Source organism: Chaetodon auriga, chromosome 6 (assembly GCF_051107435.1).
Source record: "Chaetodon auriga isolate fChaAug3 chromosome 6, fChaAug3.hap1, whole genome shotgun sequence".
NCBI classification, from domain to species: domain Eukaryota; kingdom Metazoa; phylum Chordata; class Actinopteri; order Chaetodontiformes; family Chaetodontidae; genus Chaetodon; species Chaetodon auriga.
This window is the reverse complement of record NC_135079.1, coordinates 16508822-16529822: the sequence shown is the minus strand read 5'-3', so window position 1 is coordinate 16529822 and position 21001 is coordinate 16508822. Positions and strand designations below refer to the sequence as shown.

The 21001-nt window shown below is 42.2% G+C and overlaps 1 protein-coding gene across 2 annotated transcripts; it reads right to left on the bottom strand.

The window, feature by feature from the left end:
* Positions 1–833: 833 nt before the first annotated feature.
* Positions 834–18785, bottom strand: rfx4 (regulatory factor X, 4). Of its 2 annotated transcripts, none has more exons than XM_076734005.1 (18): positions 18636–18785; positions 16022–16108; positions 15749–15809; positions 12504–12627; positions 11040–11101; positions 10490–10703; positions 9964–10041; positions 9675–9838; positions 9090–9190; positions 8922–8980; positions 8675–8819; positions 8232–8326; positions 7575–7692; positions 5962–6081; positions 4846–5007; positions 4567–4732; positions 4333–4471; positions 834–2281 (listed from the first exon to the last, which is right to left on the bottom strand). In XM_076734005.1, the coding sequence occupies exons 1-18, from the start codon at positions 18676–18678 to the stop codon at positions 2009–2011; spliced, it is 2211 nt and encodes a 736-aa protein (XP_076590120.1). In that variant the 5' UTR covers positions 18679–18785; the 3' UTR covers positions 834–2008. The 2 variants fall into 2 exon arrangements, with proteins under 2 accessions (XP_076590120.1, XP_076590121.1); XM_076734006.1 differs by having other exon boundaries at positions 4567–4693; positions 18636–18782.
* Positions 18786–21001: the final 2216 nt, after the last annotated feature.

Here is a 21001-nt window from a genome sequence, read left to right as displayed (position 1 = left end):
AATCCATTGTGCTTGAATGAGTGTTATCGACTTATTTTAAAGCACGTAACTATCTTTAAAAAATAAAAAGGGAGGTGCTTTTTATGAGCCCTGTATAAGCAGAGTTTTGGTGATGTCAGAGATGAAAGCCACTGATCTGGGAGAACATGTTTCTCACAGCTGACAGTGATGTCCTCGTGCACACCCTGGACCACCAATCTTCCTCTGAAATCTTCAGCGGATATTGATATTGACACTCAGGTCAGGTGATTAAATCACAATAGTGAGTCGCCTTCTTTTTTTTTTTTTTGCTCTTAACAGAGTTTCTGCATTCAAAGTCTTGGTTGTGAATTCTGTAGGATTTTGGAGAGACACAGCCCAGAGGATCTATTTTCCAATAAATACAAACCGCGGCAGGGGTCGGAGGTCAAAGGTTACGGGACTGAGGTGCAATGACCCCAGCACAGCAGGACATTCTCTCTATAGAAATGTAATTCTTTCTGCAGTGTGGCCCTTGTGCTGCTGCCCAACCCCCCACCGTGTTGTCACCACATGGAGAGAAGTAAAAAGACGACTCCAGGAAACGCTTTTCCTTTTCCAACATCAAAATGTAAAGTACAAAGTACTGCTTTTCTTTTTTTTTCCAATAACAGCTGTGTTATAGTCACACACAGAAAGTATGGAAAGAGCAGTGCTGAAGAGATTCATGTAATTCAAGACTCTTTTCCAGTGCTTATATTAATTATGATTCTAAAATAACATGTTTACAATTGTGTTAATATTTGGAGATGTTTTGTCATTTGGTGGACTTTTACACAGAAAGAAAAAAAAGAAGACAATTTGACAAACATGACTCACTGTTTTAAATTGTGAAATTATTTATGTGGCAACATTTTTTGCACATACACATCAGCTTCAACTGCAATAGTTTAACAGTCACCACAGATGGTTTCCAGTGCTTTTATTTACAGAAAAGTGACTAGACTTCATGTTACTGTACACTTTGATATTTTCCCTTTTTATAAATACCCATAGGGTAATAGGTCCTCAGTAGCTTTGAGTGCATTATAAAACACACAACCCTAGGTTAATGTGTCTTTTACTAACCATACAAAACAGAGAACAAAGTACCAATTGTAACATAGAAAATAAAGGATACACCATGTTACAAAGTTAAAGAAAATACATATATATATATATATGTATGTATATATATATATGTAGAGTCACAGGAAAACAGCAAAAAGATTGCGGCAGAATACACTCGCACAGTTGTTTTTGAGTCACAGCATTCAACCATTAAAAAAACTATCCAAGATGAGGACACCTGAACACAATGATCAAGGTCTTTCGTGAGTTTATACGATGTTGTATGTTTTAGTCTTTGTGCCACTGTATGTAACTGGTGTCCCAAAAGAACGTTAAGGCAGTACAGTTCATCCACATCCCGGAGCAAACAAATCTGCTGCAATGAGTCCAACGACAAGATGCTGCGCAGTGCTGAGCAACAAGAGGAGACAGCGGTGTCACTGAGATTGTACTGGTGTCAGTAACAGCTTACAGCACCCTGATCCGTCAGTCACTGACAAAACTGACTGAGGGTTGGTGGGATGATCTGCACGCTGACATGTGAAACTGACGAGGGAAACTCTGGCAGAGGTGTACATTCCTTAAAACAAAGGCACAGCTTGGCAGCAGCATTGCACTCTTAAAATGATTTTGCTGCAAGTTTTGACAATCTACATGATTCGAATTGACATTTTTCTTCCTCCAGCAGTGAGCAAAAACATCAATTCTTGGATACATTTCATTGAACCTCCGCACAAATGACACCACAGCGATTGACATAATGAGTCTTTTCCAATTGTCAGTACATCCACACCATGATTCCTATTACCTTGCATTGGTACTCTCCACTCCCTGCTCTTATCTTTTTGATGTACTTAATCGGTAGTGTTCAGAGACTTTGCATCCACCAATTCAGCAGGCCTGGGGTGTGTGCACTGCTCTCCAAAGCAGTGTTTACGGGCTACTTCGCCCAGCCTGTGGTGGCCTCTCCGTTGATGTAGGCAAAGCCGGGGAAATGCTGCGAGTGCTCGTACTCTGAGTTTCTGCGTGGGCCCAGGGGAGAGTACATGTCCCCAGAGGTGGCATAGCGGGATGAATGCATAGGTGGGCTGGTGTAACAGCTGTTAGCTGGTGACACATCTGGCCACCGGGGGGCAACAGGTGCAGGGTGCAACCGAGGAGTGCTGCCCATCAAGCAAGGCTCCATTCGAGACATCTGGCCGTTGAGCTGGTACTGTGGAAGAGAAGAAGAGAGAAAGAAATTATGGTGATGGGAGCATAAAATATGGAGCAAATATCTGAGCATAATCCTCTTGCTAATCCTTCCTGGCACATACTGAAAAGAATACAAAGACAATATATTTAATATTTGACCTCATCAGCTTCATTGATTTTTGTAAATATCTGCTTATTCTGAATTTGATTCAGCAATAAGTTTCAAACAAGTTGGGACAGGAGCAACTAAAAGACTGAGAAACTTGTGGAATGCTCCAAAAACACCTGTTTGCAACATTCCACAGGTAAACAGGCTCATTTGTAACAGGTGATAGTATCATGATTGGGTATGAAAGGGGCATCCTGGAAAGGCTCAGTCGTTCACAAGCAGATAATTATTATTAATTATAAAGTTATAATTGCATTTCCCAAAATGCCAGACTATTCCTTTAATCTAGATCAACATAAACTCTCCCAGGTTGAAGAAAAACCAAAAACTGCCAGAACATCTGCAGAGCACACCTCGGTGTCGTCAGCAGCAGCTGCAGCCCTGCTGGCGTCATATTCGATGCTGTGTTCGCCCTGTTGAGTTGGGTGTGAACTGACCCTGCTGATGGTAATTTCCTGTCAAGGGAAATTGCTTCCCAAGTTGTACCACAGTGGTCAAAATAGAAAATGAAACCACTTAAGAAAATTAGAAATCATCAGAAAACGTAGTTTTCCTGTGTTACTTTTGTTGCCTATGGTGACTGAACCCAAACGGACTAAATCTGCCTGTTGATGAGAATATTTCTGACAGATGGGGATCCAACAAAGTTTTGTGTTCGTCCCGGCTTCATCCCCACGCTCTGACACAGACAAAGTACAGGCATTGTGCCCGATTTATGCTCAGACAAGCTTAAAAAAAAGTGGAAGTAGGACCCTTTTCCTTTTTCTCACTAAATATAAACACGACAGTCGATTCCATTATAAGAGATCACGGCATGGAAAAAGACAGTCAGTGCAGGTCAGAGAGCAGAACAGACGGCTCAGCTGCCTCTTGTTCACAAGCAGAAAAGAGACCATTGAATAACAATATTTTAATAAACGCCCCCTTGCCCTGCTCTGTGGCTACTGGCTCAAACAGATGAAGAGACTATTGAGAGCTGGAAAGAGGAGTAACAGAGCAGGGCCCCTCTTGGCCCCGGCCGAGCCACCTTTCACTGTCTCCTTCCGCTGTGAGGAGTGGGTGATTCGGGGACTTTTAGAAACACTGCGACCGCTGAGGCCCAGCTGATCTCCTCCCACTATAAAGGCAGCGGAGGCTGGAGGGCCCTTGACAGGAAATTACCATCAAAAGAGTTAACTCACACCAATCACAGCACGAGCTGTAACATCAGCGATCCCATCTCATCCCAATAACCTTTTTTTCCTCATGTTTTAATCTTCAGTCTTCCATTTACACTCTTTAACAGCTCACATTGTCCATTAACATCTACATATTTCTGTACATATTGTGGATGCAAACAGTTTAGCCATTAGTTCCTGTTTAGACATTTAGACACAGTCATATTCACAAAAAACATCACATCCATTTTGTTTTTGTTCTTCGACTAATGTGACACTGAGTCTCATCCCTTTCTGTGGACATCAGCACAGTCTGCAGCCTTCACTGGACTGTGACAACATGCACTGACTCAAGTCCTCTACTTATGTACAATTTTGAGGTACTTGTACTTTAATATTTCCATTTTATGCCACTTTAGACTTGTATTTCACTTCATTTTAGAGGGAAATATTAATCTTTTTACTGCACAAAGCTTACCTGACAGCTACTTTGCAGATTAAGATTTTACATACAGAATACATGATTTTATAAAATATATTAAACTGCTGTAGATTAAAACAGTATGTAACAGTATGTAAAGTAGTTAAATGTTGGTCCACCTCAACCAACTGCAACTGTAAAATGCACCTCATATGTCATGTATAAATAATATGTCGAGTTCCATTCAAAAGGATTCAAATTCAGCAAGCAAATTCATTTCTGATTTAAATTCATTTTAAATGCTGCTGAACTCAAGGACTGACCTGTGCAGACGACCGGTGGTAGGCGGAGTAGTGGAGGGGGGCTGGGATTGCCGGCTCATGGGCCAGACTGGGATACTGGCTCTGGATGGAGTGAGGATGCTGGTTGGTGTAGCTGCCATAGTTGTAGCTACCAGTATACCTAGAATAGATTGAGCAAAATTCATTCAAGAAATCCTCCAAAAAATGTTTCCAAAATGCCTTGAAAATGAAATTTAATACTAAAATCATAATTACCCATGTTCCTCTCTGTGGGTGTAGACTGGCATCCGGTGGGTGGAGGACGGAGGTGGGACTGGAGCGGTGCTCCTCATACAGGACAGCTGCTGTCCAGCCTCTGGAGTGGAGCCGCCTGCTGTTGTCACTGTGTATGTAAGGGACCAGGTATATGACTGAACAGCGCCTGGTAGACACATATATGGACACAGGGACAAATGTGACGGCGTAAAGGACCTATGTGTGGCGAGATCTCTGCTGATTTTGGATGTTTGTGTGTGGCTGTGAGGCCTGTCTCACCTGTGGTGGAGGTGACTCCGGTGTACTCCGGGGACACGGCTGCTGTCGGGGAGCTGGCGGAGGAAACGCCCACAGACTGGACTGACCGGGCAGGAGAGAAGGCTCCTGGAGACGGGGAGGTGGGGGTGGTTTCCGTCAGCGTGAATTCCTCCTCTCTCTCGGCTGAAGGTGTCAGGAGAGGACAGACCATTAGACAACATGGATATCATGTAAATTAAAGTCTGTGTTTACTTTGAGAGGGTTGAACTCTTTGTGAGGCGTAGCTGACTGTAGCTGACAATTCACACTTCTATGATACTGTATGTGATGATGAGGAGAGGTGACTCGTGTCGGTGTCACAGTGATTTATCTGTGATTCTAAAATCTTGGGCTAGTATGTGTAAAAACCACAGCAGAGCATTAAACACATTAAAGATCAGAGTTTCTGGCTAATGAACTGATCTTATGCTCCCAAAAGTCTCATGACTTCAGCAGTTTGATGTTTCAAGATGTAGAGTAAACACTTCTACTTCTACTATGTTTTCTTAAATAATGAGCAATTCCAGATTATTTTCATTACTATTTAATGAGATGATTATTTTTGCAAATGTTAGGAAATTGTTAGAAATGTACATCAAGCTGATGTCTTCTGACAGTGCAGAACAAAAACTATTTAGTTTATTATAACAAAGAAAAACAGCAAATCCTCACAAATAATGAGCCGAAACTTTTGGGACTTTTACTCGAAAAACAATTCAAAGAAATAACAGTTCAAAATTCTTGGAAATTTCCAATGACACAATCTTCTTGCAACTGTGCTGTCATTGATTATTGATTAGACCTGGGATGCACCTACTGATTTTTTCAGTCCCGATACCGACACCTGGGCTTTGGGCGTCGGCCATTATGGACCACTGATCTAATACAAGTGTTTAATAAAGAGGCTCACTGTGTGGACAAGACTATTAAATAACTTCGTAAAATAAAATGTAACAGATAAATAAAAATGAACTGCATTATTATTTATTAAATTAATGACACCCAATATCTGATCCAGCTCTGTGAGCCAGCATCGGACTGATATGTGATATCAGTTTCGGTGCATCTCTGGACTAGACCTCCAGGTAGTGGTCTCACCTGTGCTGCCCTCTCCCTTCATGGCCCTCATGAGGTCGTTGGCTCTCTCCTGGCAGTGCAGGGACTCCAGCAGGTAAAGCACATAATCATCAAACATGAGGTGGATCAGGTGGAAGGACCCTGCGCACAGATGGACAGGATGAGTTTTACACAGAGAAAGAAGTCTTAACTGTCCAAAAGAGTCTGAGGGTGTGTGGAAGTTACTGTGTGTTGAAAAGTGACAGATTAACATGGTGAGGGTGAGATGCAGTTGGGTGGGAAAAAAAAAAAACCCCAAAGTCTCTCCATGTCTGAGACATAAATGATGAAGACCATTAAGACTGAGGCATTTCTGAAAGCATCCGAGTGATGACATCACATCCTGCAGACTGACAGGAGGGCCGCTGTTATTAAAAAGAAGTGAGCCAGATTTTTTCCGTGTACCGAGTCAGTGCCAGAAATATGTCAGCTGACCCCGGGGTCGTGCGGAAGATGAGACCTTGGCATGTGAGGAAGTGTCACAATTGTCTCATTGTGCCGGTCGCTGCCGCCGCCGTGCGCATAATAAACACTTGTGGCTATTCAGGGGAGTGGGGTGTAATACTGACCGGTCATAAAATGGAAAAGACAGGCACACACATCGGGAGAGGGGAGGGGCGGCTTTTGTTAATTAGCTGTTTGTGCACGGAGACCTGCTTTCTCAAAACACTGCAACCAGCTGTGTCTTTGATATTCACAGACGGGCCCAAAGGACACAAGTGGAGGAAAGACAAGCCATTTTCTTTTCTTTCATTTTTACAGCTCTTCACTTATTGCTAACCTTGGCTGTGCACAACAAGCAATTAAAGCAGCCATTTTAGTTGTTTCTCCTCTCAGAGTTGAGATTCAAACAGCAGAGGAACCTTGAACCTAAATGGAGTTTAGAAATGTAGACCAGCTTTGGCCGTCAGTGGTGACACGGACATACAACGACTGAGCCTTTCCAGGATGCCCCTTTCATACCCAACCATGATACTGTCACCTCTTACCAATCAACCTGTTACCTGTGCAATGATCTTTAACTGGAACTTTTTGCAGGGACATCTGTGTATTCTGGTGTGACTTTATTTTTCAAAACTAGTTACAGTGCAATATTCATGATGCTTATCACTTATGAATAAGGAAAGATGGCACGTTGATGTTTAGTACAGACATACACATCATGAAAAGCAACTAAATTCTGCCTTAAGTGAAGCAGAAACACAGAAACTGTAGAAACAGGCAGGTTTAAGGTTCTCCTTGACCTCCATGTTGCATTGCTCATCTAATGGTGATTTAAGGTTTCAGTAAAAAGTCTCTTTCTGATGGGTGATTATAAAAAGCTTGGGCTGTGTTTTAGGACGGGAGGATTTATTGTGGCAGATTTTATTTGCAGAGCATGTGACGGAAGACAAAGCTTTTTCTTTGCAATGAAAGAAGTTGTGTTTTTATCTGACCAATGTTTCACCATTGCAACAATATTTCTCAAACCTGTGTGGTGTGGGGCCTTGCATGTGCGGGACATAACCCTTTTTGCATGCTCATGAAGCACCGTTAAAGTTGTGTATTTCCTGTCTGGTGCATTAAAGGATGATGACAAAGCATTAGCAGCTCACCAAAGCTGGGTGCGCTGTGGAGGGTCATATCCCGGATGACTCTGGTCCCGAAACACGACCACATCAGCAGGAACTGTTGGGCCACCTTCTTCAGGCACCCGGGCCTCTTGCCTGCCACCTAGAGAGAACATTTCCATGAGAAAAGAGGGGGAAGGGTCGGGATGCCGGGGTAGAATTAACCCCTAGGTCCGCATTGGGGCTTAACCCTCAGGAACGAAAAACATGTCAACAAGTCAACTATTTAATTTGCCCCCGGGGACACGCCTTCCTATTGAACTATTGTCTGGGCAGTCCAAGACGTTGCCAGGACGACCAAATTTTACAAGCCCATATCTGGCACATAATGGACGCAAATGGGAAGCTTGAAGACATCATTAACTGGGAGGATTGCAACGTAAGTGCCTCTGTGTAAGAAAGACACGCAGAGACGAGTGGCTTCCAGCCGCAGGTGTCTCTTTAAGGGCCAAATAATCTGACTTGTGCTGCGCAAACACTTCAAACATTTAGCTAAAAAGACTTCTCGGCATCAAACATGGAAAATATCTAAGCTTCATCTGTGCAACATCAACAGAGGACATCACTACTACTGCTTCATGCAAAAATGCTGAGTCAGACTGGGCTTAAACACCCGTGTAAGCCCAGTTTTTGCCGTCTGACCTTGACGACACAGCGGTCCACCATTGAGTCCAGCCACTCGATGTACGCCTCGATTGGAGACTGCTCCTCCAGTAGACGGTCAAACTCCTGATACACTGCGACAGGAGGGACAACGTCAGGTTACATAACATTTCACATCACTTGAAGGCCGACAAACAGATAAATTTAGACACAAACGGCATCTTTGTGCAACAAGTTCTACGCATCAGTGACCTCCGACCCCGTCAGTACTGATTCAGAGGCGTGAGGCTGCAGTGAATTGGAGATGCTCCGCAGGGTGTTTCGGAGGAGAGTGAACTTGTTTAACCTTTTGGTCTCCATCATTAATACTTTGACTCTGCTGGTCGTGGGAATGATTGTCCCTCTGTGTGTTGTTTGTGTAGAGGTAGCGTGTAATTCTCTGTCTGTGTTAGAGTGGAATCATCTTAAACGCATGGACCTACAGTGGATAATAAGCTGCCTGTGCTCATCTTGTGAGTCCTCCATGGTGTAAAGTGTCTGCTTGGTGATGCTGTTCAAGTCCACATTCCTCCAGTCCTCCAGCATTTGAAAGGTGATGTCGGCACTGTTTATCACAGTCCGCGACGCCTGGGGACAGATAAATCAACATTATTACTTACACAAGCATACCCATATTCCTTATCAGCTGTGTTTCTTCATATGGATTTTATTAAAAAACATGACAGGCACCTGACATAGATGGTTTAAGGATGTTTGTCGCTTTAGAATCTGAGAAAATCTCCTGGATACTGGAAACAAAAAAAGGAGAAAAAATATGGTCAATCCCGCACCATCATTTGAACTTTCTCTGTTCAAAATAAAAATATCAAGATGACGAGATGCGGGCTTTATGCTTACATTCAAATTTGATATTCCTCAGGTTTTCTGGAAGGTCGTGAAGTGCTATTTTTAGCCACTCATCGAGCTGTTTGGCAAATTTTCGAATAACCTGAGTCAAACTGTGAGGGTGAGGGAAAACATAAACATATTTAATACCTGAGACACAATTTATAATTTCATGTAATTAGAGCAACAACAAACACTTATTTTCATTACGGATGAATCTGCTGCTTTTTCTCTTAAATAATCAATCCACTTCATATCTATAAAAACAGTTAAAAAAAATGTCTTCTCCCAGAATCCAGTTGTTTTTAAGTTACTTTTTTTGTCCAAGCAGAATGAAAACAAATTTAACTTTTAATGAGGAAGAATGAAATGCAGTGAAAATGCAGTGAGTTAAAATACTGTTTCCAAGCTTCAGCCTTTAAAGTCCATGGTGTTATTAATAAAACAAAAAACTTGCAAGGTAGCCTGTTTGGTAAACATCTTAATTCACTGCATTAAATCATAACCATGATATTACTGTTTATGCAGCAGCTAAAAAAACTACCATCCTACCCCGTATCAACAGCTGACAGAGTGAGGGTCACAACACGTGCTCACCTATCAGGTAGTGCTTGCAGGACGGTGGGCATCAGGACCCCCGAGATGGCCTTGTAGAGGATGGAGTCACAAACGCCCACTATGTTCACCACCGTGGGGGAGCCGAGGACGGGGAGCATGTGGGGCGGCATGCCCTGCCAGAAGTGCAGCAAGAAGCTTTGGACCTGAAAGCACCGCACACAGCACGACATTCAGCATCACAGGAAATAAAAGTTCAGCGACACGCAGTCAAAGTTTCTGCTGAAACACATTTGAAGTGTAAAATGGTTAAAAACAGAAGAAACGTTGCCTCGTCAAAGTTGGCTCGAATGACAGTGTCCAGTATCCTCTGACAGTGTGTTCTGTACATCATGATGAAGGTTGACACCTGTGGGCAACAACAGAGTATTAATCTCATTGCATCACGAACTTAGTGGCTTTTCTCTCCTTTGGTACGAAAACAAGAAAATAAATCTTGTACAAAGCAAGTGAAGCAATAAATACATGTTACAGGTCTAGGCTGGAGCGGAGTGATATAAAACGAGCTTTAGAGATCAGCAAAACGCAAACCATTTAAAATCATGGCCCCTCTTTAAAAGCTGGACAGCTAGTGCCTGTCCTTTGTCCAATGCTAGATCTTATTATCTCCCCCAAAAGATTAAGAGTTAGTGAGGAGCCAGCATATAAATCCTCAAGGTCCCTCTCTAAATGCAAACCCAGTGAAGGTCCCGGGGCAGATAAAAGGCTGGAGCCAGAGGGGGCGCAGAGACGGTGAGATGGCAGGGAGAGGTGGGAGGAGGGGGCTGTAAGGATGGACTTTTAAAACTCCTGTTTACCCTCTCTTCTGGCAGGCTGGCAGGCAAATTTAGGTCTTTGACATTTGGAAACTCTGGGAGGAGCGTCCCCAGTTTGGAGCGCGGTGAATACGCCACTGTCTGCTTCGTGACCTCTTTCTTCCCCGTCTCGTTCACCCACGCCGCTCCCTTCTTGGAGTACATCACGTCATAATACTGAGAGGTCTCCTTCACCGCGATGCCGTAGTAGTGGTACCTGAGGAGAATTTTAATTTAGAAGGTTAATTACAAGCAGGGTGATTATGGGCTAAATCTGGAATGAGAAACAACTCATGCACATTTAAGAAAAATGTAACTATTTGTTGGAATTTGTGCTAAATTTGTTCAAAAAAAAAAAAAAAGATCCTCTCTGATTATTATCTGATACAGTTTGCAGAACTTTGCTAATATCGAATGTGATAAATTCTTTGTATCAGGTAAAAAAAAATGCACTTTTTTTCATATAAACTCAGAAACTGTGGGCGACAATGGTCAAAGTGTTTGTGTGTTTTATGCAGGTGGTTCATAACAGACTAAAATCAAGCCAACTTACTTAGACTGCCCTCTCGTCCCCAGTCTTCTGGTAGTCAGCGCTGGAAACTGTTGCCTTATGATCTGTTCATTGTTGGAGAGAAGGGGTTGTCGGTGTGTGAGAACTGCAGATATATTGAATTCATCTTAGCCTTTGACAGTAATGTATGAAAGTAAAGAGAAAAAGTGTGTATTTGTCTCTTACTGGAAACAAAAAAAAATAGTGCATAACAGAAAAAAAGGTCAGGGTTTGTTTTACTTCTAATACGCAGCAAGTAGAAGACGTTACTTGTCAGAAATACTGCATTCGTACAGTATCTTCAGCTCTTTATGAGAAAGTGTTTAATAAAGTTTGTCAGGAGAGCAACATGAAAGTCTCATAGCCGTGTCCACAGGGAGGTCTGTGAGGGTGAAAAAAACGCTTTGAGAGCCATCCATTTATGACATCCAGGGGTATTACTTTTTTCCCCCTATATCAACAGTCTCCCCTCATCTGTCCTCCCACCCATCCTCTCTCCTTCTCACTCTCTTTCTCTTCTCCACTCCCTCCTTCTTCCTTTCCTCTCTTTTTGTCCAAAGAGATTGGCTCCTTGGTCCAGCTCCTGGTGCAGAAACTTTAGCAAACAGTGTAGCTCTCCATTGTGTGGGATGAAAAAAGAGGCCAAGCTGTGAAGTTTCTGTCAGGCCCCGCTTGATAAATGAGCAGACAGGGAGGCAGTCCGGGCCCTCTCTCGTTTTTTTGTCCTGAATCAATGAAGCCTTCCTAAAGGACACCCCACACTGCTCCAGCCACTGATCTAACATTCCGCAACATCTCACCCTTCCAAATTTCCTTTAATTACACATTAATCCAGGCCCCTTCTCTTTTTCAATATCTTCCGACAGGAGCTGCGGAGGGGCGGGGGTGGGCTGGGTTGGGGGTTGGGGCCGGAGTCCAGAGTACAGGGGATGGCTGGGGGTAGGAAGGCTGAGGAACTTCTTGGGGTTGTGGGAACAGACGAAAGCACATCTCCTTTGGCTCTGGATTATGTGTTCAGTGAGCGACCGCAGAGCTTTGCTGCTTCACACTGAGCTGCAGTTGATATTGCTTCAACAGCAGCCAGGGCTGCAGCACAAAAACCAACCCAGGCATGAAATGGTCAGACTGATGCTGATTTAGTGTGTGAGATTAATGCCTTCACAGGGGCTTCAGCATCCCAATGTTGTTTTGTAACTCCGTCTGCGAAGTCACTTTGGTTACAACACGTATTAAAGCCTCGAAAAGCAGAGAAAATACTTTGAGCTTTGATGACCCGCCGACTGCACATCATCTGCTTCGTTAATCAAACATTTTAAACAGAGACACGGACTGCAGATGCTACCGAGCTGATGACTTTCATTTGTTTTTGAGATGTTCAAGGATCATTTTGAGTTAAACTGGATGCAGGTGAGAATGATGAGCTGCCAGATCGTTGAACCTTCATCTCCACTGAGGTTTAAATCTCACCTTTCCAAAGCTGGCTGCGTTCACAGGCTGCGTGTCGTGCTTTTCACTGAAGTCTAGATAATGCATGTAGAGGGCACTTCGGGGGATGCACACACCTTCGGCGATCTCATAGTTCTCCTCTAGCCTGTGAATGATGATAGGAGTTATTAAATACAGGAGTTTGAGCATTGGTGATATGAATGAGATGAAACGAGAGAACCACAACTTCAGACAGGCGTCCTGTGATCACAGCGTTTCTGCTAAAAATGATGAAAAATGTACAGTGGTTTACTGTAAATGTTTAGGAAGCCAGATGACTGTCATGTCAGCGAAAATAATACATGACCATATGACGTTAAAGTGCACATTTTATTTACTGAAGAGGGGATATTAGTAAACAGAATGCATACGTGTGTACCAGATTTACCCAATAGGACTAATATCTATCTGTATTCTCTGGATGAGATAAAATGCAACACACGACAGTTGATGAGGAAAAACAGTCCAAACAGAACACTGAATAAAAGCACATACAATGTAATATCATATAATATCAAACAACAGCAGCTTCGTGCACGTTAAAGCAGCTTCTATGCTGCACATTCACGACACGTAATCACGTCACGCAGCATAAAGCATCTACACACACATTTAACACTGCAGTTAGCACCAAACAGCTACGGTCTCATCCGCCCCAACAGGACTGAATGTTCATGTACTCTAATTAGCAGACACGAAACGTGACAGCCCAGAAATCACTGATCTCAGACATATTACGCCGACATCAGCTGCTCCTGTGCAGCTGTAGCACTGAAATACATTCACTGCTTTGAATGAGTTCGGGCCAATGAGAAGCAAATCACAACTCCATAGCTGTCTGTGGTTGTCAGTGTCTGTAAATTGCTTTTTCCTGTGTCTGTTGGATGTGTATGAAGCAGCTAACACCTGAGCCAGGCTCTGGATTGGTTCATCTCTTATCTTATGTTCCTCCCTGCTATGCTTGGACATACCTCCTCCTCTCACGTTCCTATCTTTTGTGGAGTCCCCCAGGAGTCTATACTGGGTCCCCTTTTATTCACCATCTGCATGCTACCCTGGGCCAAATCATGCATTGACATAATATTGATTGACATTGCTCAGAGGATAGTAAGCATCTACATGTCCCGATAAAGCCCGGTACCATCGGGGCATCTTCCTTACTGAAATTAAAAACTGGATGTCCAAAATTTGCTATTTTTTGTCATTGTTTTTAATTATTTTATCCTGTTTCAGCTTTTATGTTTTGGATTTTCTTTGCTTTTTGGTCCTTTTTTTTGACATGTTGTTGTAACTTTGTTTTAAAAGGTAAACACTTGATAATCCTTTAGTTTTTTAGTGCTGCGATGCTTTAAATTGGATTATTTTTGCCCCCTAATAGTCCAGCAAATTAAGTATGATTTCACTTGTTTTTGTGAAATTCTATGATATTTAATTCAGTTTTCATCATTTATGGCATTGAATTGTTTTTATTTCTTATTTTTTAAATTTTTATTGTGACCAATAACTATAAGACATCCATCCGTCCATGTAAAAAAGTGCTAAAAGAAGAAAAAAAATAGTCATATTTGAAAATGAGAGTATTTACTGCAGCTTTCTGAATGTCTGGAACAACTTCATCACTAAATCAAATACTGTCATAGGAGGAGCAATGCCTCCTTGGTACTTTCAATCATTCCTTAGCCCCTGAACATTCAACAGATGACACCATGTGCAGTTTGTACCAGCTCACTTCTCTGATGGTCAGAACAGGAAACCGATGTTTTAAGGAGCAACAGATTGATGACAAACAGGTAAATTCAGAGTGTGGACTGGACTTATGGAACACACATGGCCATGTAAGAGCCTGGCCTGTTGTTTTATGAGCCATGACTGCATTGTTTCATTGAGCCATGGGAGACGATCTGTTTGACCTCACCCAACATTTCCTTTCACTCTGAAAGCTTGAAACTGTCTCCTGAATTACAGTCATTGCCATACGACTTTATTGATAAATAAATGCATTTTCAAGACTGTTAAATTCACTGATGGTTACTCTGTAGTGTTGTGATGTAAATATATAAACCTTGTTTTAGTGAGTGGTCAGTCCTGTGATCTAATGTATTCTTTCTGGTTTAACAATGAAAACCAAATCATCCATCTAAAACTCATCATCACGGTTGCAAACATACAGGTACTGTTTACTTTCACTGTAGCATCCTGCTAAAATCAAAGTTAAATTTACAGTAAATTTCACTGTGCCTGCAAGAGAAAAATGCTCACTTCGCACAGTGAAGTGAGGCCAATTACAGCAGCATTTATGCCGATAATGCTTCTCTTTAAAATGGCACATTGACCCAACTCATGTTCCTCACAGCGGGTCTCAGCCCCCCACAGTGCAGGTTAAATCATTATAAATATTAATTTAAGCCCGTGAGCATGTTTGAACGCTATTAAGTACAGGGTGTCATCAGTCATGAGGCTATGCAACAGGCAGGCGTATAAACTAGAGGCATGTGTGGGGTTTTACATTCTACACATGCGGAGGAGGTGAAAGATGTGTTGCAGGTCGAAGCCGCTCGTCTTTTAAAGTCCGTCTGTGTGAGACGTCTCTATTGAGTGATGATAAATAAACCATCAAATCTAGTTTCACTAGATTATCATGATCAGATACATAATTCAGATTTGAAAAAATAAAATGTTTCATATACTCTCATTTTTGTTGTCACTTAAAGCACAAAATTTGTTCAGCATGAACAAACAAAGGAAAAAAGAGGTATTTCAAAAAGCAGGACGTCACTCACGGCAGACAATGTAAATCTTACCTCTCCTGACATAATATGGCCAGAAAAGACACCAGCGTGCAGACAAACTGGCGTCCACAGTATCATCTGTGTGTGTCATGTAAAACTACTCAGTTTAATGCTTTTGATATCGAACACGATGGAAAATGATGAAGGAAATCCTTCAGACTTCACCACCGCTGCCAGGATCAAGACAACGAGAAACTCTTATGTATCATTTTAATCCTTGCCAAATAATATTACACTTAATATTCAGCATAAATGTTTGAATGGGTAGAATATAACGTTTTTTGGAGGCTGGCATTATTGTTTTTACACTAATTCACAATATTTGCATTTGATTAATGTTGTTTGACATAAAAATATGGGACTTTTTTTCTTTCTTTTTTAATTTTCACACTTGATGAAAGGAAAAAAAATCACATAAATGTATTTTTAACAACTTACCATTCCAGAGTAGCCGGTGTCGAATGTGGTTTTGAGGCTCTGTTGTTTTCTTTTTCTTCATCTGTAACATTCAACACATAAAATCACAAACGTGGCTCCAAAGAAAGCTGACATGACACAAGAATGTGCAAAACACGTATGTTTTTCTGTGCAGACGTGGTTAAATGACATTCATTGTACTCGACACTAACAGTGCGATTACTGAATGAGGTCCAGGCAACACGACAGCAGTTAACAGTCTGGTTTTAGTGTAACAGTGTTGGTGCTGCTTACGTTCATCGTTGGACATGTTCCCCAGAGACGCGTGACTGGAGTATCGCTTGCTCTCACTCTCGTTGAGGCATCTTTCAATCCAGCTCTCTAAAAAAGGCACAGTGGAGCACAGGTCAAAGAGCTGGACGCTAACATGACGCCTCTTAGCACAACTCAGAAAAACAATTTTATCTTCTTATTTAGACAGACGTGAGGGTGAAACGATGAATCTGGTCAAAAGAATAGGATTCCTAAAGATGTAAGTGTCATTTGGCTACAGAACAAACAGAATTTTTACAGCAGTTTTGGTGTTTTTTTTTCTTTTTGTATACATTTTCTGCCAATCTAAAAATTCACTTTCTTGAGTAAACTCATTTTGTCCTGCAGCTCCTGCAGAGTAGAGCTAAAGCTGAATCTACATAAACAGTGCAAATCACTGCCTATACAGGACACTTTAAATGTCACTAATGTGACAGGGCGAGCTGACAACAATCGATTGTATGGGCAGCGGTGCAGCCATGGCTCTATTTGAGATGTTTTCAGCAGGGCGGCAGGAATCCAGCATTGTTCCCAGGGGACTACGAGCGTACACACTTGCTTAAAAGAGCCTGTGCACATTACTGAAGCAGTCTGGTGGAATAGAAGCCATTGTCCTGTTTTAATTTCTACTTAGAAATAGCTCAACTGGTGTGCTTTCTGTGACCGAGCAGCAGCAAAACACCAAAGCTTTCATGTCGCAGCAGCCTGACGAGCAGAGTGGAAATCCATTTGAAATTCTTGCTTTTTTTCTCGTATTCAGTGTTAGATAAACGTAATTAAGAGGGAAATGGCTCATGAGTAATATTCATCTTTTATTGATGAGAGCAACAAGTTTCTTTTATCTGTTCTAATAATAAGCTGCAGTTTCTTTTGACCCAACCACTCGTACTTAACTGAATGTCCTAAAACAGAGCAATAAAAAGTACAATATTTTCTATTAAGTCTGGTGAGTAAAAACTATTATGTAACTTCTGGAAAAGTACTCTGTGTTCTTTTACTTCAGTGCACACAGTACCAAAATAAAGGTATTTAACCAGTTAAGTTACTTCTGAGCTCTTCAACAAAATAAAAACTGAAAATGTGTTTATCTATTTTTTTCTGCATCTGAACTGACAACAATCACCACAGCAGCTGTTGCTAGGACAGAGTGTTGGCAGGACGACCTGTTGGTGCAGCCCGTGGAGGGATTCAGAGGAGCTCACAGATTTTCCAAAGTTTTCAAAGTTTACACACGATGAGGAGTCTACACCTCGATGTTCGGCACGTGCTGATGGAAAAGGTCAGACTGGAGTTTAGAGTCCCGTCATCGCTGCACAGGAGCAGAAAGTGAGAACTCACAGCCTCCGAGCACAAACTCTGACTCTCTATCCTCCAGAAATATATTCACTACGAGACTGGTCTTAACGGCTGTGTTTATTCTTACCACCTTTAACATCACTGCCTGATTACTGGCCTATCATAATGCCTGTTACCCAGTTTAGCAAAAAAAAAAAAAAAACACCTGTGCATTTGCGTTTTAACTTTGAATACAACACTATGAGTGTCACTGACGGCCTTCTGACGTGTCTCATCGTTCACCAACCGTATTTGCTTCTTTCTCCCTTAAAACAAAACAAACAAACAAACAAAAAAAAGCTTGGAAATGAAAAAGGGAATCCACTGAAGTGAGGCTAATTCTCCACAGAGGCTCAGACCTCAAGCTTCATTTGCCACAGGGACAGATAAGTTGGGGATCTAAATAATTGGATTAAATTTGATCAGCAAGTGAAACGGATGTTCACTCATTTATTAACACACATTCAGGGCTAAACTACTCCACACTGCACCAGCACACTACAAATGTCATTTTCTTTAAAGTGAATTATTGAGAAATGCTTTGATTTAAGATTTCCATAATCTCTTTCACTAATTTTAGTAAATTGAGCCGCTTCTCAGCAGATAAGCAATTGTTGCATCGTTTGTTTTATTTTGAAGTTCTCTCATCAGAAAGGACATTAATCATTAATGTCTCTGAAAAACAAATAATGTCCTCAATTCTTCCAGATGAGTTCAATTCTCAATAAAATCAATTTTGAAGCTGAATAAATGCTTTAGCTTTCAAACTCTGGACTCAAAAAAAAAAGGGAAAAAAGATAAAAGAGGCCAAAAAGCTGAAAAAATGCGTGCAGCATGATGTGCACTTGCTGTTTTTATTCCTCTGCTGCTGTTGATGAACAGAGATTTTTTTTAAATTGGTTTCACTGAAAAGAAAAAAACAGGCAGAAGCCTCTTGGCTGAAACATTAAAGGAAATTTAAGAGTTATTTCTCTGCTTTCTGTGACTTTTCTTTAGTCAACTGTGTCTGACAACAATAACAGCACGACTCAAAAAATGTGTCACCAAACGCACTCATTCGTAAATAACTGCAGGAATTAAGAAAATTAAATAAGTGACAAAAAAGGATAAAATCAACAGCCAACGCATCCCAACGCAGAGCGACTACACACAAAGTTTGAGACTTCCAGAAGAGCAGCAGCAGCTCACACAATGTTTCTGAACAGAGGCTCGTTTTCTCAACACAATCCACACAAAGTGAGCAGAGTTAGGCAGGACTGACCTGTGGAATCCATATCAGGCTCCTCCAGCAGCCCGCAATGCATCCTCTTCCCATCAACGACACTGGCTCCTCCAAGAAAATGGCTTAGTGCACGTTTCCCCCTCCTCAGCGGCTCTCCCCTCGTCTCGCTCTGTGTTTCCGTGACCACTGCCCGTCACAGGAGATGTTGAGGATCTGAGGTTCACCCAGAGAGGGGTGGTGTTGGCGGAGGAGAGGGGGGGGAGGTGGGAATAAGGGAGGAAAGGGGGGTAGAGACTCCAGAAATCCAGCGGGGGGAAAGCCAGACCCGTCAAAATGTTTGCTGATGTTTCATGGGAAAGGGGCTGATTTTATAGGAGCCCTGATGGGGACATGTCATTGATAGGCTTGGAAGGCTGATGAATGGCCCCAAGTCAGATGGGGATGTGGCAAGGCTCACTGGAAGTCTTTTGTGGGGCTGTTTTGAATAAGAAAAGCTCCCTCCCAACGAAAAAAAAAAAAGAGGCTTAGATCTACGCAGTCCTAACACTGTGGCCTCCCCGTCTTCCATTATGGCATTTAATACGTTTTTATACACCCCAGAGCTCCATATAAACATACATCCCTACACAACCACCGCTCCTGCCTTTCCGTCTGATTTTATCTCCCGTTTCACATCCCACACACACTTGTTGCCGCATTTAGTCTGTTTCTCACCCCATTCCACCACCACACCATCTTAGTGATAACTTTTCCACAGAGTTGACGCATCACATGCTCACACACACATCTGAACATGCTAGAAACTGCACCAGTGTGAATTTTCTGGTGGAGTTGTCGGCCTCTTTTTTTTTCGCTGTGGCAACCTTATTTTTGGTGTGCCTCTGAGAAGAGGGAACGGTCACAAAGGGGGGGAAGTAAAAGTGCAAAGCCCGAGGCTGGGAGGGCTCTGATGGAGTGCCTGAGAGCTGGAGAAGGGAAAGCTGTGATTAGAATATGAATGGAACCACAGGAGAGGGGGAGAGGAGAGGGGAAAGAAGAGGGGAGAGGAGAAAGGCGGATTATGGCTGAATTACTCACCACACCGTGGATAGCAAAGGAGGACTTTCTCTATCAGTGCGCAGGCGTGGACACCACTGCCGCCACTCACCGACACACCGTGGGGACACCTGGGAGCACGTGTGGGACAGGGTGACAGCAACATCGCACGGGACACTGTGCACAGGGTGTAAAACATGTCTGCATCCATTCAGGCTCATGCAGGGAGAAAAAAGCTGCCGGAACGAGTGACGGGTCAGGAGGAGAGAACAAACCTGTATCATCACAACAGGAAATCATTTCGACTCGTCTACAAGGACTCTTAGTGCGTAAGATTAAAGAAGAAATATAGAATAACACCCACTGACGACACCATAATCAAAGGCGTTAATGGTGGCTGGTGCACAGCCGTGACCTCAAAGGAGGATCTAATTAATTTCAGTCAAATAAGAAGAAGGTGGAGTCTGAATCTCTCTTAGTGGACGTCCTTCTTTTTTTTCATCCTGTTATCTGCTTATTAGAGCCTCATAAAATAGGACAGGTGCAGCCACCAAGAGAGCCTCCTCCACCCTTCCTATTCTCGCACACTCTGCCTGCACAAACGGATGTGTACTGCTTTTGTTCAGTGAAAAGGCCCCAATTGAGTTGTGTGTGTATGTGTGAGTGGGGGGCACGGTTACGCCACATACGACATGTTGGTGGTATTAAGGCTTTGGTTAAAAAGAGGAAACCCTAAAGCAACTTTCTCTTCCTATTCACATGAATGAGGGCGTTGCTCTGTATTCGTCTGTACGTCGACGCTCAACATTGTCGGATTTAGCCCCCAGCTGTCTGCTTATCGCATGAAACTCATATGACTGATCCTCCACCATCGACTGAGAAACTTCAGCCATCAGCAGGCTGTAAATAAAAACAAAAGTCCTTTTGATGGCTGTATGAACAGCCAATTAGCTCCTCAGACTCTCATATAAATGCAAATGTGTGGAAACATTTTAGCTGAACATCAAATTTAACATGAGCTGGGTGATGATTCAGTATTCAGATGATGATGAGTTGATTAATAAAAGAGTTAATTATATATTAAATATTTGTCCTTCTACAATAGTGAAGATCTTTGGGTTTCTTACTTACGAATTGATGAAATTATTGTGGACTTTTGGACATTTTCTGACATTTTAATTACACTATTATTCTGTGAATTGAGAAAATAAGTGACTGGTTAACAGGTAATGGAAATTTTATGCATTTGTTTTGATCCTGAAGATTTTGGTTTCTTATGATGCACTCCAGTGGATCACATTCATTTTATTACTTTATGTGATTCTGAATGCATTTGCCAAATTGTGACATATAAGATAACATAATAAATA